We start from the raw sequence: 17,932 nt of genomic DNA on the forward strand, positions 1-17,932 counted from the left end.
GGATTTGCAAATTTAGCTAAAATGTTTGTGTCCGGGTTTGTGTTCCTGAATGGTTACATAAAAAAACTCTTCTGATAGGCAAAAAACTATGGATAAAATAAATTGCATCTTCAGTTAGAACTGGAGTAGTTCTGATTTCTGCAGGGCTGCAACAATTTGTGCAAATTCATGCTCTGTTCATAATGGTCTCATTTTCAAAAATCCTGCAAAGGCAAGGAAAGCTAGGGTTGCTCTGCATTTCTGCAGGGGAAAAGTCAGTGGACCTTTTGTTGTCACTTAGCATATGTGCTGAGAAAGTGTAAAATTCAGATCACAGTGATGGCATTTTCAGTGATCTCACATATGTGCACTTACAAAATAAGCAAGCAGAATAAAAATCGGATTGGGTACCCTTGCGAATGACCCCATGGTTTCTTAAATTCAGCTTGGCCAAGCGTAGTTCCACTTAGGCCTTTCGTAATGTCACAGTACTGGAACAGGCTGCCCAGGGAGGTTGTGGATGCCCCGTCCATCCCTGGAGGTGTTCAAGGCCAGGTTGGATGGGGCCCTGGGCAGCCTGGTTTAGCATTAAATGTGGAGGTTGGTGGCCTTGCATGCAGGGGGGTTGGAGATTCATGATCCTTGAGGTCCCTTCCAACCCTGGCCATTCTGTGATTCTGTGATTCTGCGATTTGCAGTTCTGCTGCTTTTTCCATGTAAGTCCAACAATGGTCTAATTGACTGCAGGGTAATCATGGTAAAATGTGGATACCACCTAGCTCTGCTGTGATCCAACTTCAATTTCTTCCATGACTTACACCAGCTTTGTGCTCAGGGACATGATTTAATGGAGGGTTGTTAGAGATAGGCTGGTATGGTTAGGTTGTGGTTGGACTTGCTGACATTGAAGGTCTTTTCCAACCTGAGCAATTCTATGATTCTGATTCACTATTATACCAGTAACCCCTCATTTTTTTTCTTCTTTTGGATGCTGATGCATTTCACCAAATCAGGAAGATCTGGTAAGACAGCAGCTGTGTGGTCCTGTCCCCTCCTTTTCACAGGCATTAGCAATTGAGCCAGCTCAGGAAACTGCTGAGCCAACTGGAAGAATAGAAATCAGTGGTAGTGTTAAGAGTTTGTCTGCACAGCTCCTTGAGTGTCTCACAGAGGGTTTGGTGGATGCCAGAGCAAGTGTGGGAATGCGACCAAAGGTGGAGGAGCCAGCTTCCTTCACTTCAACTTAGCTCACACTGCAGAATCGCACCCACAGTGTCACTGCAGGATAAAGCTGTCTGTAGCACCAGAAGTTTGCTTCTGCAGAAAAATTCAATGTGGGTTTTAACACCGAGTTAACACAAGCATTGTAAGTAAATAGTAAAGCCTTTATTCTCGTTAAGAACAGCATTTTGAAAATAAAACATTTGCCCATGCTTTACAACCTTTGTAGTTTTGTATATGTATGTACAGACGTCATGGTATGCATTGATTGTCTTGAAAATCCTTTAAAGATGTTCTTAATAAGATACCAGTGTATGCAACAATCAGCGGAAAAAAGGGTATGTTATAAAACACGCATTAATACATTTAATAAATATATATCATCTATCAAAAATGAGCTTTAGCTCTCATCAGTTAATAAAAAGCACCTGCTTTGTAATCCTGTAAGTTGGTAGAATAGTCCAATTGTTTTATTATAAAAGCTACAATGCTCCCTTTTGCACTGCCTTTGGTGAGGCCCAAGGCATCAAGCTCCAAAGCCAACCAAGATGCCCGTGTTTACACTAAAAACAGATACAACTAGTTCTATATTTCGTGTACCTTGTTTCTAGAAACAAGTGTATGTACTGAGAGTGCTGTTTTGAAGATGCTACATATTTTCTGGCCAGTGTCAGATGCCCTCAGCTCATTTGAAAGCAGGACAGGACCTGTAAAATTATGGCTCTGAATTCTTCTTGGCCAACTGCAGAAGCCAGTTATTAAAAATCTTGTTCTGGTAACAATTTCTTCAGATGTTTTACAGTTTCACTTTTCTGTATGGAAACACCATGATCACATAGCCATCAAGGGACAACACAGTAGCTTTTATACTATAAAATCCTAATTAACTGAACTGTGAAAGGCTTGTGCTTACACTTACTATGTTGTTCACAGATGCTTTACATTCTAGATAACTCATAAAAGGCAAAAGCAAACAAATTGTTGACTGTAACAGAAGTATAAGCAAACATAAAGGTGCCTTTCTTCAATCACATTTTTGTTTGGGGCATTTAACATCACGAACCAGTGACTTACTAAAAAAAAAGTTGCTTATTACTAATTGTACAAAATTGGAAAATAAAGACCTTCCTAATCTATTGCCACACCCTCACCACCACAAATTAAGACCAATCCTGCCACTTAGTAATCCTGTGAAGGGCCCAAGTGATTAACTGGCTACAGTAGTCATGCCAGTAGCAGCCTCTAGGATCTGGCCCTATCCTTACATAAGGCCTTAAATTCTAATCAGCTTCATTAGGAACAGGATTGGGAAGTCTATTTATCAGAAAAAAACATTTCTTAAGAGAACTACATGTTGTAAAGTTTTGTCCAAGGTCTGTAGCAGTTGTATTGTAGTTCCTAAATCTCGGTTGTAGCATGATAAACTTTTTAAAAGAAAACTGTCCTACCATTTATGCCATGGTCATCTTATATGTTTTTACAGTAGAGCTTTGTGATTTTTTAAATTTGATTTTTAAAAGCAAAATTCAGCAGGCAAGTGATGAAAACAGGTTTTATATTGTTCGAAGTGATGCATTTTCAGGGTAAATATCATGAATGCTATCTTATTTAATTAAAGCTTTGCTTTTAACAAAGCAGATGTATTTCTAATTCACTGGATAGCATGCAATATCCACCCCTACCCTACTTGGTTACTTAGGCCATCTAGGTACTTAAAAAATAAATAAGCAATCCCTAAACAAACACATGCTTCCTTTGCCTTGAGGAGGGAAGGGCAGGGGGGAATATCCAACATGGAGCTAACATGTTCCTTTACTCATGCATGACAGAAAAACACTGCTTCTGGAAGAGAACAGCTGTGAAGTAAAACCTCATAAGATGATCATGGCAAGAATGGCAACATATATTCCTTCATATATATATATATATATATAAATATACACACAGGCACACATGTATCTGTGTGCAACACTTAGGGACTGGTCTTGCAGCTTCTGTACCTCTATGTAGACTGGCTGGTATCAAAGGGACTACTTGTGGGAGTACAGTCTGCAGGACTAGGTTCCTAGTTCTGCAGAAAAGGAGGTAAGTGGAGAATCAGGAAGACTCTTGAAGAATAGAATACTTGTCTTTCTTCCGCAGTAGAAAGCAAGTAACTTCTTTCTGTGAAGCTACTAAGCTATTTGGTTATTTGTACATTATATTTTTTTAGTTTGAAAATATAGTTTTTTATTATATCATATGCAGAGTTTATTTGTTAAATGTTTCCTGTGCCCTCAAGTTAAAACGATTTGCTTTTAGAATTCCGGAAAGCTAAGATTGACGTTGGCCAAATGGTGATGTTTTCAATGTCCGATATGTATTAAATGTTAAATAAAGGAATGACTGATTAAACGTAATGAAAATCATGACACAAACAATGGGCAATGGGAACCTTTTAAATAACCTGGAGAAAACAAAGATAAAAAGCTTTGAGAAAGGCTGCCATTTTAACTCGAAAAAGCGGAGGCAGAGGGGATGACTAAGGAAGAAACCACCGTAAAAAAAAAAAAACAACAACAACAAACCACCTCCAGAAGGGAGATTCTACCATCTAGCCACTAAAATGCACAACCACAACTAAATGCACAAACAACCGCAGTCAGTAAGACTACCCATACAAACGGGGATTGGAAGCAGCAGCCTCAGCCCTACGCGCACCGCGTTCCTCCCGTCAAGCGGTCGGTGCTCTGCAGCTGCCAGTGACCAGCCTGCCACAAGGCGCCGGCCTTGGCCCACCAGCACAGACAGACTCCAGCCCATTATGGACAGACCTCAGCCCACCAGCACCGATGGACATCACCCTTCATCTGCTATCACAACGCACTCGTGGCAAACACGAATCACGTTCTCTCACCAGCTAATTCTTTGCAAAGCGTATCCCTCCAGATTCCTTTAATGGCTGCTTCTGTAGGAGAAGTGAGAACGTGCAACTCTGCTCACATCCAGGTTGAGGAACAGGAGGGAATCCAATTCCAGGCTGCCGAAGAGCTGCCTATGCTGGACCTGTACTCCTCTGCCTCAAGAAGCTCCTGCGCTCGCATAAAGCACGCACAGACCTTGCATCTCTCCAGAACTGCTTCTCATACATGAGCTTTTTAAAGAGAAGAGCGTCAACCTACAGCGTGATGGTAACGGCGTTGCCACAGAGCAGTAACGCGTGACGTTCCAGTACAGCTGGATCATGAGGCAAACAATATACTTTTCATGACATTTCAAATGAAAGGAAAAGGAGCAAGATGGAAGGAAATCCTGCATGTCTTCACACTGTGGTGGCAATCTCTTGTGGCAACATGAATTAAGTTTAGGTGAGAGGAGGGTAGTTTGCAAGCAGCTGGTATCCAACAAAAAGAATCAGGCTTGCCTTGCACACTGGTTACTGGTTACAGACAAGGGAATATCTTACATTTCAGAATACAATATCCCCCTCTTCCATTTTGAAGTGTGCCTACCTCTGTTTTAATTCAGATTTAGCTTCAGACTTATAATTTTCTTTTTGCAGTTAGTTTATCCATTCCGCGGTGTTCACATTTACACAAAATCCTCTGTGGGATTTCGCAAGCTCCTGGATGTTCTGTTGCTTTGTTCTGGTACTGGTATCAATTCCTCCCTCAAAGACACACTGCCAGGGAATAATTCTGCAACAAGGATTCTTATTCTCTACAGCCTACAGCCTTTCACCAGAGGTGTCGTCCAGTGTAACTTGGCGGAGCTGTTGGTATCTGCAAATAAGGATAATAAACCCATAACTGGGAGTTCTGGTCTGTTCAGCCATCAGTGTTACCACGCTACATGTACAGTATTTCCAGAGCAAAGCACTACAATGAAACTCATGTTCAACCCACATGGCACATTTACCTCTCTGTAGAAACCATGGCTATATACAGGTTTCTCTCTCATATTACTTCCAGTGCTCTCCATTAAGTTTTGTATTCACCTCAAAACAAGACCAAGCAAATTCCTTAATTTCTCATCATCCTTGAACTGCTTTTCCCTGAGCTGCATATTCTGGTACCAGAAAACACAGGCATGGATGAAACCAAGCATCAAAAGAGTGCTATTCATGACTGACAGCAAAGCACAAACCTCTTTTTATTCAAATTGATGTGTTCCCACTGTGTTACCCATATGACAGAATCCTTGTATCTAGTCGGCCTTGTTCACTAAATCCAAACAAAATGGTATTTTCTTACAAACAAACAGAGACCAGCATTTGGATTGCATTATTTGGCTTTAAATGTAGAGGCTGCGTTATGGAATCAGCTCATGACTCAAAATTAAAAAAAAACAACAACCCAACTCATGTGTAGAGAGCTTATGGATAGATTTTTACAAGCACATAGATATGCATGAAAAAATATGGGGATGAAAATTCTTTTTCAACATTATGCCTACTATATGCCACTTCTTAAACACAAATTACATGTAATGCTGGAAATATTTGGAAGGTTTGTTTGGCATCAGCTCACTAAGCCATTCCTACAGCTACCACGCTGCAAAAGACGAGTCTATGGAATAGTGGCATACCAAACTATTGCCTAAGAGAGAAAGATCAGTGTTGTTATCATTAAAATATTCTACACTGCTTTTTATTTCCCAGAGATCTTTATGTCTGTATCTTACAAAGAACTATGTGCATTTGCAAGAAAATGGAAACTAGGTGAGAGGCTATCACTATCTGCTACAATGATTCTTATTTAAAGCAAAATACTGGCTTGCAAACATTTGTGTGATTCACAGTGTCTTGAGAAAAGATCAGGTTAGAAATTGTGTCACTTAATAGTTAACTTTAACACAAAAGTAATTCAGAGGGGTCACTGAATAGATAGAGTTACCAAAACACTGGGTCCTCCCAAGCTACAATGCAAAATGTGAAGGGGCAATTAATGAAAAGCAAAATACTTTCAAATGACATCTTTTCTAAAGGGGGAGGGAAGCATTACATGCATACTTGCTGCCCAAATTTGCATTTATAGCTTTTCCCCTGCTCTGGACAAGCTAAACGCAGAAGGCTTTTCAATTAGTAGCAATTGCATATATCGGTACATCATCACATTTTGATACTTACAGTCCCACCATTTAGCACAACTGCCATCTCAGTTGGCTGATAAACATTGCTTCTAAAAGGAGCACTAGGTCGGCTTCCCAAACTGCCGTTGCGAAATCCTGCTGTCCTTAGCGCTGCGTTTAAAAAGAGAGACTGTTCTTAGGAACACGAGTAATGCTGTGCATCTCCTTTGAAGTCATAAAATATCGTGCTCCCAGTGCAGTTACTGGGAACTGTGCCACTGGTTTTAACTTTTATGCTGCCATATCAGTTTCTGTATTGACTTTGAACAGCAGTTTTTCTTACAGAGTTGGGGATGGGTATCAGAAGAAATAATGTTTTACACAAAAGTAACTGCTTGTGGTGGAATGGGGGCACATTTCTTGAAATTTGCTTGGTTTCATTTCACCAGGAGTTAAATATCCTCAGTCAGTGCACCCGTGATGCATCCTGAATAATGTTTTTTGCCGTGTGCTTTCTGCATCAGTCTGGATACAGTGGGGTTAAGTGAAATGCTATTACACTTTGCTTTCAATCAAACTGGGAAGACAGAGATCCAAAGCACTGCTTGAGCCAGCAAGCATGCTCACAGTCCCCCTGAGCATTACTTCAGCATGACTAGCACGTAAGGACTTTCCAGATGTTTCAGATTATATTTACCCTGAGAAACTAGAAATATGAAGTAAATACTGCTTTCGAATAGCTTAAACGTAGCCATTGACTGAAGCAAAAGAGAAGGCACTGACTGCCTTCCGAATGCAGAACTACATCAGCTTCTCCATGACTTTTAGCACAAGTTTGGATTTCAGGATTCTGAAAGAGACGCCGAGATGTGCTTCTTTCTGTCTAAACCAGGCTGGAGATTGGCACACACATACTGTTTTTTTTTTACTTCAGGGGTAAAGAATGGCTTCTCTGAATTCAGATGTGGCCGAGGAACAGAGCTCGTTTATACGCACTGTGCGAGTGGTTCCAGCGGGCAGTGCCCATCTGTCAGCTGGCAGATAGGTGCTGCATTGGGCACCTGGGGCAAGAATTCCACTTAGATTTAATTCAAATTACAATTCTGTTCTATGCTCTCCAGCTGAAAACGGAGGAACTAAGTTTAGAGGAATTTCAGCATAAACCTTAATGAAGTCCGGATTTAATATCTTTGCAGCGTGTGCAGCAGGATTTAAATGGAGCTTACTGCTATGCGCAGTCCTGCGTGCACTGCTCTCTTCTCTCTGGGAGTAGTGCACAGAGATGATGAGCAGTACTGACTTATCACACGTATTTAAGAATCTAGCCCTGCAAGTGCTTAGCTATTGACTTCACGTATATACAGATCCTCACTTACTCTATACTTAAAATTCATATATGTACAGAATTACATACTTTTTTTTTCTGCTTTTTTTTCCCCAGAACACTAGAATAAAGGCTTTCATCTGCTGTTCACCCACAATTCTGTATCTTTATTTTATATTTAACTATCTCAGGGTCAGTAGTATTCCTTCTTTGCAGTTTGGCTTCTTTCTGTGCCTTAGACACAACTGATTGCACTAGTATTTAGTACTACACAAAGAAAAAAGATCTCCTTATAATGCATGCTATCAGTGAAACATTTACACATTCTAGCATATAATTTGCACGGTAATTTCAATCCTATCCTGAGACAGTACCTTCAAAGCCAGCTGAATTTTTCTTCCTTATTATTGCCAGAAGTCTAAAATTCTCCTAATGTGAGAATCAGAGACAAAGTGCGTGGGCAGAATAAATACTCATTTGGGGATTTGCTTTTCCTAGTGGTTTTACTATTTCTCTTGTATTTTTCCTGGTATTATTAAATGCATCTACTCATCTAGAGGATCAGTAGGTTAAAAAAAAATTGCCAAGGAGGATTGAACAAATGCCAGGTCACAGTCTTTTATGTGTTTTTAATTGTTAGCTTTGTTTGTAGGTGGCTCAGAGGATGACTTTAGTGCTAACAGTTAAACAAAATTTGGCGAGCAGCAGAGCTTCTTAGGCTTGGGTTTCATGACAGCTGCAAAACTCTACATTTCACACCCACGTTCTTCATGCAGAAAGCAAACTGTGTTTGCTTTGCTGAAGCTGCCCCATTACTGTGCATTGCACTTCCAGTTCTCTGGGAGCTCACTCAAGTTGCCCTTTTTCAGGGATTGTAAATACTTTACTGATATTCTTACAAGAGACAGAAATGAAAGTTAGTCTCCTAAGTACTTTGACATGTCTGTTACATGAATGTTAAAATTAGTGTGCTGTTTAAATGACGGTTAAGTAACTGAATGTAGAACCGTTTTGCTTTACTAATGCTTAATGTATTCCTGGAACAGAGCAGATCTGTTGGTAAGTATGACTTGGGGCTACATAGCAGTAAGAAAAACTATGAGAATGCATGCTTATTTGAACCTGTAGTTTAAAGGTTATTCCAAGTCTGAAAATGATAAAATCTTTTTAAAAAGGAAAAAAAAAAAAAAGAAAATTGCTTTATATAGCATGAATTAATGGAAAATACATCCAACCAAGCATGTTTTCTCAGTAAAGCTATTTGTTTAAACAAAGTCAAGGAACTTAGAGTTGATTTCTGCTTACAGAACACTAGAATCATCTAGGTCAGAAAAGACCTTCAAGTCCAACTCTAAATCACATCTTCCAGCTAGTAGAGCTTAAAATCTGAAACACTGTTATTATGCGTAATTGAAGAAAGTACTCTTCCCTTAATTTCTGAACTCTTAATTACATTTCATTAATTAATTTATTACATTTAATTAAATGAATAACAGAAGAGAATATGCCATAATATGTGACTTGAATATTTTTACTTCTATTTAATGCTCTACTGTAAGTTATGTCTCCAAACCCTGTTGTCATGGTAGAGAATCCAATCTTTTCCTCCACGTGCCATGAGGATAGGAATGACATTCATTTATTATGATAAATATTAACAAGAGAATCAAATGCGAAATTACTTTATATTCAGATTAGAACAGAACATCGTAAGGTACGTTACAACAGATACTATAATGATTTTATAGCTGTCAGGCGTCACCTTGTCACTGCAAAACCTGATCACTGACCAATCAGATCTAAATGGCGCTTCCAGTTCTTTTTTAAGTGTAGGCATGAATGAAAATAATGGGGGGTGAAAGATCTGATTTTTTTCTTTAGCTCTGTCTTAGTCAGGAACAACTCCTCTGTAGTCACTGCACTTACGTTACTATGACATTAATTTACTGGGGGATGGAGAGCAGTAAAATAAAATAGAAGTGCATTTATAGTCTACAGTGAAGTTCCTTTGGAATGCTGGTAATGAACAGCTATTCTTTTATCCACATTTTGTTTTACCACTGCCTTGCTGTGTCCTCACAAGACCTTAACTCTCTTCTGTTCAAAGCTTCCATCCAAAGCGGAGACCTTTGAAGTTGCTGCTAAAACACATGGAGGGAAATACCTTCCTGACCCAGCGCTGTCACACGAGTGCTCTTCTCCTTCATCCCTGCTCTACATCCAGCGGAAACATCAAGACCCAAGGAAAATAAAGATAGGTGGAAATGAATAAAGAGGTAAAGTGCCTGGACTATATAACCAAAGCCTTCTTTTGTGGACTGCCATCACAGTGTGGCAACCATTGGCTTGGATACTAAAGCAGTTTGAGTAGTATCCAAATCCTTTCTTCAACCATGAGGCATCAGCAGAACACAGCCTTCTCTCCTCAACACCATCAGGTGATTTCCACCACTGCTCACATAAGCAGTCCTGGATATTTCCTTATATATGTTTAACCTTCAGCAATGCTTTGGATCTCCTGAGCAACCAGTTTGCTGGCCTTTTTGGTACTCATTCCAACATTTTCATTGCAAATTTTCTTTACATGTCATCCCACATTGTTCTGTGTCATCCAGTGGCTGTGACAAGGAAAGCAAGTAAGACCTGTCTGTGCATATTCTGTTAGCACGTTAAAGTCTTCAGAACAAAGACTGTCTTTGAACTTGTCTATATGCCACCTTGCATCTTTTTTTCTAGTGTCACAAGAGGAGACTGAGTCCTCTTTTAATGGTAGTATGATTAATAGTAATTATTCTGTTGCTGAAGAGACTGAGCCTTTGTAGCATGAGGAACTCAATTTATTTCTTGTTTTGTTTTTTTTTTTTAGGAACATATTTCATACAAAATGTTATTAACTAAGAAAGGCAAAAAATATTGTACTGTTTTAAAATAGAAGTTATTTTTCCCACTGTGTTTTTCTTCTGCTTTTGGTGTTGTCTGTTTACATTTGAAATTGTTCTGTTTATCAAAGAAAAAAAAGGCAAATGAAAAAAAAAATTCTAACATTTTAACCAAACATCTGTTTTCTGTATTACATTTTTTTAATGTTCTTCTTCCATTAAGGTGGCTTTAATTAATACATTGAAAGCAAGCTGTATGTAAGGTGTAAAGTATGGCTTTGGTAGTAAGCCTTGTTTTTGACACCCGAAAAATGTCTCACACAGATATTTTCTTTGCTGCTACAAAAATAAAGTTATGAATAGTAAATTCTTACCTGCATTGTGTTCATCCATAGAAAAGGCTTTGTTTTCCATGTAGCTCCGAGGAAGCTGTATTTCTTCCTCAAAAGCAGTTTCGCGCATCCTAGGCTGTGAAGTGTCAAAATAATTGGGAGTGTTTTCCTGCTGCGATGGAAGGATGGTACAGTGGACCTCTGGGATAGCATGAAAAATAACAAACACCCAACCACTGGACACCAGTGCAATAGCAAGAGTGGGATCACTCCATTTGTCTCTTTTCTTTAGTTCAGCATTACCAAAGAGGTACATAGTCATCCAGGCTACCCAAATCAGAATGGAAAAAAACAGTGTTATAATCAGGCATACTCCATTTTTCTTCCACTTCTTAAACTTTCCACAGAGAGTGAAAAGAGAAAACCCCATGGTAAATACCATCAGGAACATAACATAAATCAAAGCCATAGCAAAATCCATTGGTTCGTAGCTGCAAGACATCTTATTGTCTCTGACAACTGTCAGTATTAGCCACTCAGTTGCAATGATGACCTGAACAAGCATCAGGCAGATGGCCACACCAGCAAGATGCCAGCCAGATGGACTCTTCCCATGCCGAACAAGTCTGCGAAGTCTCCAAGCCTGAGCTAGCAAGCACGAGAAGCACAAAGCAAAGATAACTCCCCACAGAAATCTTCGGGTAGAACACACCATTTCATCTTCCTGAATGATGAAAGCAAACGTCAGTCCAAACAGTCCGAGTGTCCCTAACAGAAAGAGGAAGTGCATTCCCAGGGGGCTCTTCTTCTCTTTTTCCTTGATGAAGGGCAGCCTCACCAGCAAAATCAGCATCAGCAGTAATGTTGTCAGCACACCTGCTCCCGCAACCGCCTCCACAACGATTCCCCAGATGGCATCCAGGTCACAGAGGTACACGTACTGAGGGAGGAGGTCCAGCCCGCACCCTCTCGGCGTGCTGGAGTTTTCAGAAGAGCCATAGCTGATGACGAAGAGGACGAAGAAACCAATGGCTGGGTAGGTTTTCATTTTTCTGTCTGAGACAATAAACATTTGGGTGTTTAGCCACAGGTCACTCTGAAGGACTTGACAGCAACTGGAAGTACAGCCTGTTTCAGTAGCTCACATTTACTCTTTTTTTATGCGTGGGATTTTCAGCTGGGATTAGCATAGCCCTACACCCCTTTGCTGCCCTCCCTCAAAGAAACTTTCGCCTGCTTTTTTAACACAGAGAACAAACTGATTAATTTCTGTGTTTGCACTGATTGAAAACATTCCCAAGCACTGTCCCTGCAAATATCCTAAAACACCAGCAGAAATTGTTTACCATGTAAACAATTTAAGTAATATATTATCTACAGTATTTTATTGTTCAGATTCAACTTCTTAAAGAATGTGTGAATTGCACTGGACTGTCAAAATTAGACCATTTCACAGACTTGCCCCTTTTATTGGAATGTAGACAGAGCAAAACCTTTTTTTTTCTAAAGGAAAATATTCTTTTCCTCCTCAGTCAATAGGAAGTTATAATATTCATTCCCTTCAAAGCCCAGGTATTAGGTTGCAATTGCAAATGGGAATGGTTGGCCAGAGAAACCCCCCAAGCTCTGCAACAATGGAGCACACATGCAGTGTCATCAATCAGCTAATCAAAAATGAATGACTCTTTGTGCTTCTTAGCAAATCTAAAGCCATTCAGATGAAACAAACAACAAGAACCAGAGCATCGCTCTCCTCGGGCTGCAGAGTGAACAACTGTAAACTCTCCAGGACCACAGCAACCCCACTTGCCATCGGGACCATTGGGCTGGACAGATTCCAACAAGTCAGGACAAATGCTTACTTTCAGGAAGAACACAGATTAGGTGGCTTTAAAAGATGTATGTAACAGCATTTGCTTTTACCAAGCAAAGCAGGGCATTGTTAAAATGTACTCTTTAAAAGAGCAGTCTGCCGCACACACAGTAAACACAACACATACCAGATAGGAAACCTTTCTGTTGACTTCTGCTTGCGTAGTGCCGTGGGTTTCAGGTGGGTTACGCTCAGTGATGCGAGCTGTGTGCCCAGCTTAACATGCTCAGAATAAAGCCTCTGTGTGTGGGAGAAAAGCACCACGTAAGCAGGCACTAATGTCACTCACACAGCATCCTTACGACACAGAGCAAGAAGTAGAGAAGCAAATTGGACCAAGTCCTAAATGACTGCCTAATGACATTTTATAAATCAGAAGTGCGTCTGAGGGAAACATTAAAAAGTTCTCTTTAAACCATTTTCAACTCTCATTAATGGTGCAGTGTTGTTATATTGGACGTGATCAGTCCAAACTGATGCAAAAACCATTCACATGTACTGCATGAAACAGCAGAGACTATTACAGATGAGAATGATGGGTTTTCTCCTGCGTGTTCTAGTCTTTTAATGACCGAAGCTAAATCCTGAGGATCTCAACCTTTAAGCACATTCATTCATTCTCCTTTCACTGAGTTATGAATCCATGGTAGGTCTCTGTCTTGAGAGAATGACAGAAATTATTCTGTTTCCTATCAGAGGCACCAAGACTACAAACAGGCTAATATAAATGCATAATGGCTTCATGCTTTTCATTCACACAACAGAAAAAGGAGCTTACTACAAAACTTCATCTCTGCAGTGGGAGCTATGATACATAACGTGATCCAGGCTGGACAAATGAGAAGAAAGCAGTGACTGAGCTGCCTGCTCACAGGAGCAAAAGGGTCCTCGCACTGCTGGGAAGGCTAACATGTTCTAATGATGGGATGACATGTCGATGGTGAATAACGGGGTTTTTTTCTACTTAGCTTTAGTTTTCTTTATGGCGAATCAGAAGAAAACTTACTTCTTTGTGTCTGATCTGCGTTTTCCAATGACTGTCACAACACGTTAAAAAGCACTGACTTTACCAAGAGAAAATCAATCATCAGTGAAATGGATTCATTTTTCTACTGAAAATGGTCATGCTCAATAAATCTTTGCCCTGCAAGTTCATAATTAACTAGAAGGAAACATTCCAAAGGTAATTTTGCAATTTCTTCTGTACACAGGCAGTTCTTCCTTCAACTGCTACATTTACTTGTTAGAACATCCAGAATCTCCTGAGAAGTGCAGAATGGTCAGTGCCTGCTGATGCACAGAGGAAATCCACGGGGATCCATGAGGGCACTGCTGAAAACCACTGGTACCAATTTCAAGAAGCAGGAGCTCACATGGAAAATTATTCAAAACTCCTCCTAAAATAATGTAGCCCCAACTGGAAGCAACAAATAGCCCTTCAAATGAGAATCACATTTGTTTTCCACTATCCTCTCACATACATATGATGACATACATGCACTACATTGATTTTAATACTGGCTTTGTTTATCCACTGCTCTCCAATGAGCTGGGGGGTAATGAATTAAGAGCAAGTATTGCCAGTTCTAAGATATTTTCCAGTTTTCTGGTTACTTTATTCATGTCATGTAACCCTCATGTGATGAAGCTATTCTAGGACAGTCTGTTTCCATGGCGATGGTGCTGCATGGGTAAGCAGTCATATTGTCAGCCCATCACTTCTTTCCTCTTCCTATGTGGAAGTGTTTGGGAAAGGAGGATTAATGATGTTAAGTATTTCCCCCTACAAGAAGGAATAGTTTCTTCCGGAAAAGGGGAATGAATCTGTGTCAAAATATATTTAAAATACAGACAAAATACATCCTCAGAAAGGCAGAGATGTTCAACTCAAGAGAACTTTTCCTAAGTTACTTTGATTTGTGAAATTACTTCCGGGAGAACTGATGGAAATGAGCAGTAGGTCTCTCAGAAGGCACTGACAGAGCTGCAGTATCAAACAAGAGCTCACTGGAACTGCAAGTATTCCTGTGTGGAATCACATTCCCATCACATGACAGCAACCCGTGCTGACCCGCAGAGCCTTTCTCCACCAAAGCCTACAAGCAGAGCTCCATAGGAGGAACTTCTCCCCACCGCAATCAGCACAGCCTCTCTCACAGCAGTGTACTGTGGACTGACTGGGTCAGAATCAACCCCATCAGCAGCCTCACGGGGATGTCAGCCAGAATCCTTCCGGCACTGGAACTGGCAGCGCACCCACAGCGCTGTGTGGGCAGGGAGAACAGTGCAGCACAGCGTCAAGTCTGGCACAGGAGTATCACAGCTTCTGCTGAAGACACAGACAGAGTAAACGTGAGGGAAAACCAGAGAGCCCTTTTGCTGGAAAAGTTGTTTTGAAAAAGCAAAGGATATCAGTGCGGGTTTGTTATTAAAATAGTGGCTTCCTCCAGCTTGTGCTGTAGGTGGTGAGCCTGTGCATCTCGAGGCTCCGTAGTAAAACCAGCTCCTCAACTCAGCAGCTGCACACATCGGTGGCTGCACAACGGTGTTCCTTCCTCTTTATGTCCAGATCAGCTCTCAGCAGAGCTGCACAGCCTGGCAGTGCGCTGACACATCGCTCTGCCACCACCAGAGCTGCAGTGGGAGCAGAGCACGACCAGCACAGAGACATTGCAGTGTGGTGCCCAGCAGTGTGACACTCCCTGTCGTGCAGGGGGGAACTCTGCACAGCAGGAATCACCTCGACTCTTTTTTTTTTAAACCTCAGATCCCCCTCCAAAATGATATCTCATTGCGACCGGTTAAGCCAACATACCTGAGTCTGAGAGCAACCACAAGCACATGACATGAATCGAGAAGCCTCAGATATTTCAGAAACAAGCAGCAAACAAACAGCAGGACAGCTGCAGAGCCGGGCCACAGTCCCGGATCGGCTCCCAGCACAGCGGGCACTGCGCTCTGCAGCCGGCACAGCCCCCGTGCTGTGGTGTAGGGGCAGTGCACAAACCGTGACAGGAGAGACACGCATGGCACAAAGCATGGCTGCGGACAGCTCAGCAGGAACAGAAAACCTCACCACTCTCTTCCTGAAGTTGTCATGGTTAAAAATCAGTGAGGCTTTCCATTGCTAACGCCTTCTAGCTACAGACCTCAAACATCTCCCATCCAGTCAAAACTATGCTGTATGCTGCTAGCAAATATCTATGTGTAAAGAATAACATTACAACCGTGCAGAGATGTAAGGTGACGGTATTTATGGATTGCTGTGTTACCCGATCCCCTTTTTACAGACCTAAAGTTAACAATGCAATGCAAGAGGATGCATCCAACCACAGAAGAGGAAATCAATCTGTAACAGAGCTCAGGAGGAGCCCCCAGCCCCTGTTACCCCCGATCACAATGCGGGTCTCTGCCAGCACCTTCTGCTCAGGTGAGGGGTGGACTCCGAAGCAGACAGCAGAGCGGCAGCAGCCCAGCCAGGACGGGACTGCCGGGAGATTCATTTCTGGAATAACAATTAACGCTGCTATTGCGCTGCGGATGCAAAACTACAGCACTGATTGAGACGCGCCCCGTGTCAGAGGAACGCACGCACCGCTCGCGGCTGCACAGAGCACGGCCCGCTCCGAAACGCACAGAACGAGACGTACTCCGTAAGGCGCAGCGATCCCTCAGCCAGCGCTGCTCCTTCGCTTGGACTCCGCCGCCCGCGGTGCCCGCACTGCCCGCGGCTGTCAGCCCCGACGCGCTGCGCTGCTGAGCGCGATCGATGGCAAGCGATCAATGCTTCCCTTTGCTCCGCTCGCTCTCAAACAACTGTTTCTCTTCACGTCACAGCCTCACACGGACGGCTTTCTTCACGACGAGAACACCTCAGCACCTCCGCACTGCGCTCCGCCGCTGAGAAGCGCTCGGCGCTCCGCCCGTAACCAACCCTGGCGCGCAGCTCCGGTGGAGGAAATCCCGTTACCGCGGGATAACCATTAGCTCGGGCGTAAACAAAGGGTTCACATAAGTACTAAATCCCATCGCCGCTCGGCTTCGGGGGGCGGGAGTACACCGAAGGCTCCGCATTGAGATTCAGCTGTGGCGCGGCCGCCCCGAGCGGCACCGCTCCGCCCCGGGCCGCCCCTCCGCCCCCCCCCCCCCCCCCCCCGCACCTCCGGACTCGACCGAGGCGGTGGGGTCAGCGCTAGGGTCCCCCCCGGGTTGGGCCCTGCGCCCCGCACGGAGCTCCGCTCCCTCCCACGCGGACAGCCCTGCAGCCCCCCCGCCCTGCCCCGCGGCACCTCCTCCTGCCGTCCTGTACAGTCTGCTCCGGCCCCGCTCTTTTGTCCCTCCGCTCGTTTCTCTCTCCGCTTTCCCTTCCTCACCTTCCCCCGTTCTCCCCGCTCTTCTTACCCCCGTCTCCTAACTCCCCTCGTCGTCCTCCCTTCCCAGACCCCTCCTCCACCCTCTCGCCCTATATCCCCTCTAATCCCTTCCTTGACTCCCGGCCCCAGCCGCTGTCCGCTCCCGTTCCGCGAGCACAGGGCAGGGCAAGGCGGGGCAGAGCGGGGCCGCAGCTCTGTGCCTCCCACCGCCCCCGCACCTGCCTGGGACCGGGGCAGCCCCCTCCCGCTCGCCCGCTCCCTCGCTCTCCCACTCACCGCCTGTGCCGCGGCCGTGTCTCAGCCGCCGCCACTCACATCCCGGCGCGGCGGTCAGAGAGCGCAGCGCCGGCTCCCCCCCCGCGCCGGCGGCGGCTCATGGAGCGGTGCTGTGCGCGGTGCTGTGTGCGGCTCTGCGCTGCGCTGCCCGTCCCGCCGCGCTCCGACCTCCCGCCCCCTCCCACCGCCCCGCCCCGGCGCGGCCGCACGGCCCAGGGGTGTCCCGGCTGCGCTGCGGCCAGTGGCGGGTATGCAGACGGCCGTCGTGCGCCTACACACACGCGCAGACACAGCCGCGTACGGAGCTCGGTGTGCAGCGCGGCACGTATACACCTCCAACACACCTCCACGGGCACCGTATCGCGGCCGCGACTCTGCGCTGCCGTGCAGTGATGTGAGCGCGGGGCACGGGCGTGCGGCGGCCCCGCGTGCTCCGAGCGGTGCGGGTGGAAAACCTCCGGCGGCCGCGGGCTTCGGCGCGGTTCTGAGATCCGCGCTAGGCCGGGGACGTACCCGGGGTCCGCCTTGAGCGCCCGCGCCCGGCTCTCGGACGGAGCTCCGCGTTCGGCGAGGAACGTGTGGAGCCATCCGTGCTGCATTCGCTCCTGCACAGAGCCCGGGAGAGG

General features: G+C 44.1%; 2 protein-coding genes across 8 annotated transcripts in view; one reads left to right on the forward strand and one right to left on the reverse strand.

The window, feature by feature from the left end:
* The window catches only part of IQCK (IQ motif containing K), a 53,269-nt gene extending 42,762 nt beyond the window's left edge, over positions 1-10,507 (forward strand). For both annotated transcript variants that reach the window (XM_052679837.1, XM_052679839.1), the window contains exon 9: positions 9,681-10,507. In XM_052679837.1, the coding sequence (XP_052535797.1) occupies positions 9,681-9,706 (26 nt within the window). In that variant the 3' untranslated portion in view covers positions 9,707-10,507. The remainder of the gene's footprint in view (positions 1-9,680) is intronic.
* On the reverse strand, positions 1,344-17,477 carry GPRC5B (G protein-coupled receptor class C group 5 member B). Of its 6 annotated transcripts, none has more exons than XM_052679817.1 (5): positions 17,307-17,477; positions 12,785-12,897; positions 10,827-11,840; positions 6,308-6,420; positions 1,344-4,961 (listed from the first exon to the last, which is right to left on the reverse strand). In XM_052679817.1, exons 3-5 carry the CDS (start codon positions 11,830-11,832, stop codon positions 4,917-4,919), a joined length of 1,164 nt encoding a protein of 387 aa, XP_052535777.1. In that variant the 5' UTR covers positions 11,833-11,840; positions 12,785-12,897; positions 17,307-17,477; the 3' UTR covers positions 1,344-4,916. The 6 variants fall into 6 exon arrangements, with proteins under 6 accessions (XP_052535777.1, XP_052535779.1, XP_052535780.1 ...); XM_052679819.1 differs by lacking the exon at positions 12,785-12,897 and adding an exon at positions 16,308-16,644; XM_052679820.1 differs by lacking the exon at positions 12,785-12,897 and having other exon boundaries at positions 10,827-11,836.
* Between the last annotated feature and the right edge of the window lie 455 nt (positions 17,478-17,932).

The sequence above is a fragment of the Tympanuchus pallidicinctus genome, unplaced genomic scaffold (genome assembly GCF_026119805.1).
Source record: "Tympanuchus pallidicinctus isolate F22 unplaced genomic scaffold, pur_lepc_1.0 scaffold18, whole genome shotgun sequence".
Taxonomy (NCBI): Eukaryota; Metazoa; Chordata; class Aves; order Galliformes; family Phasianidae; genus Tympanuchus; species Tympanuchus pallidicinctus.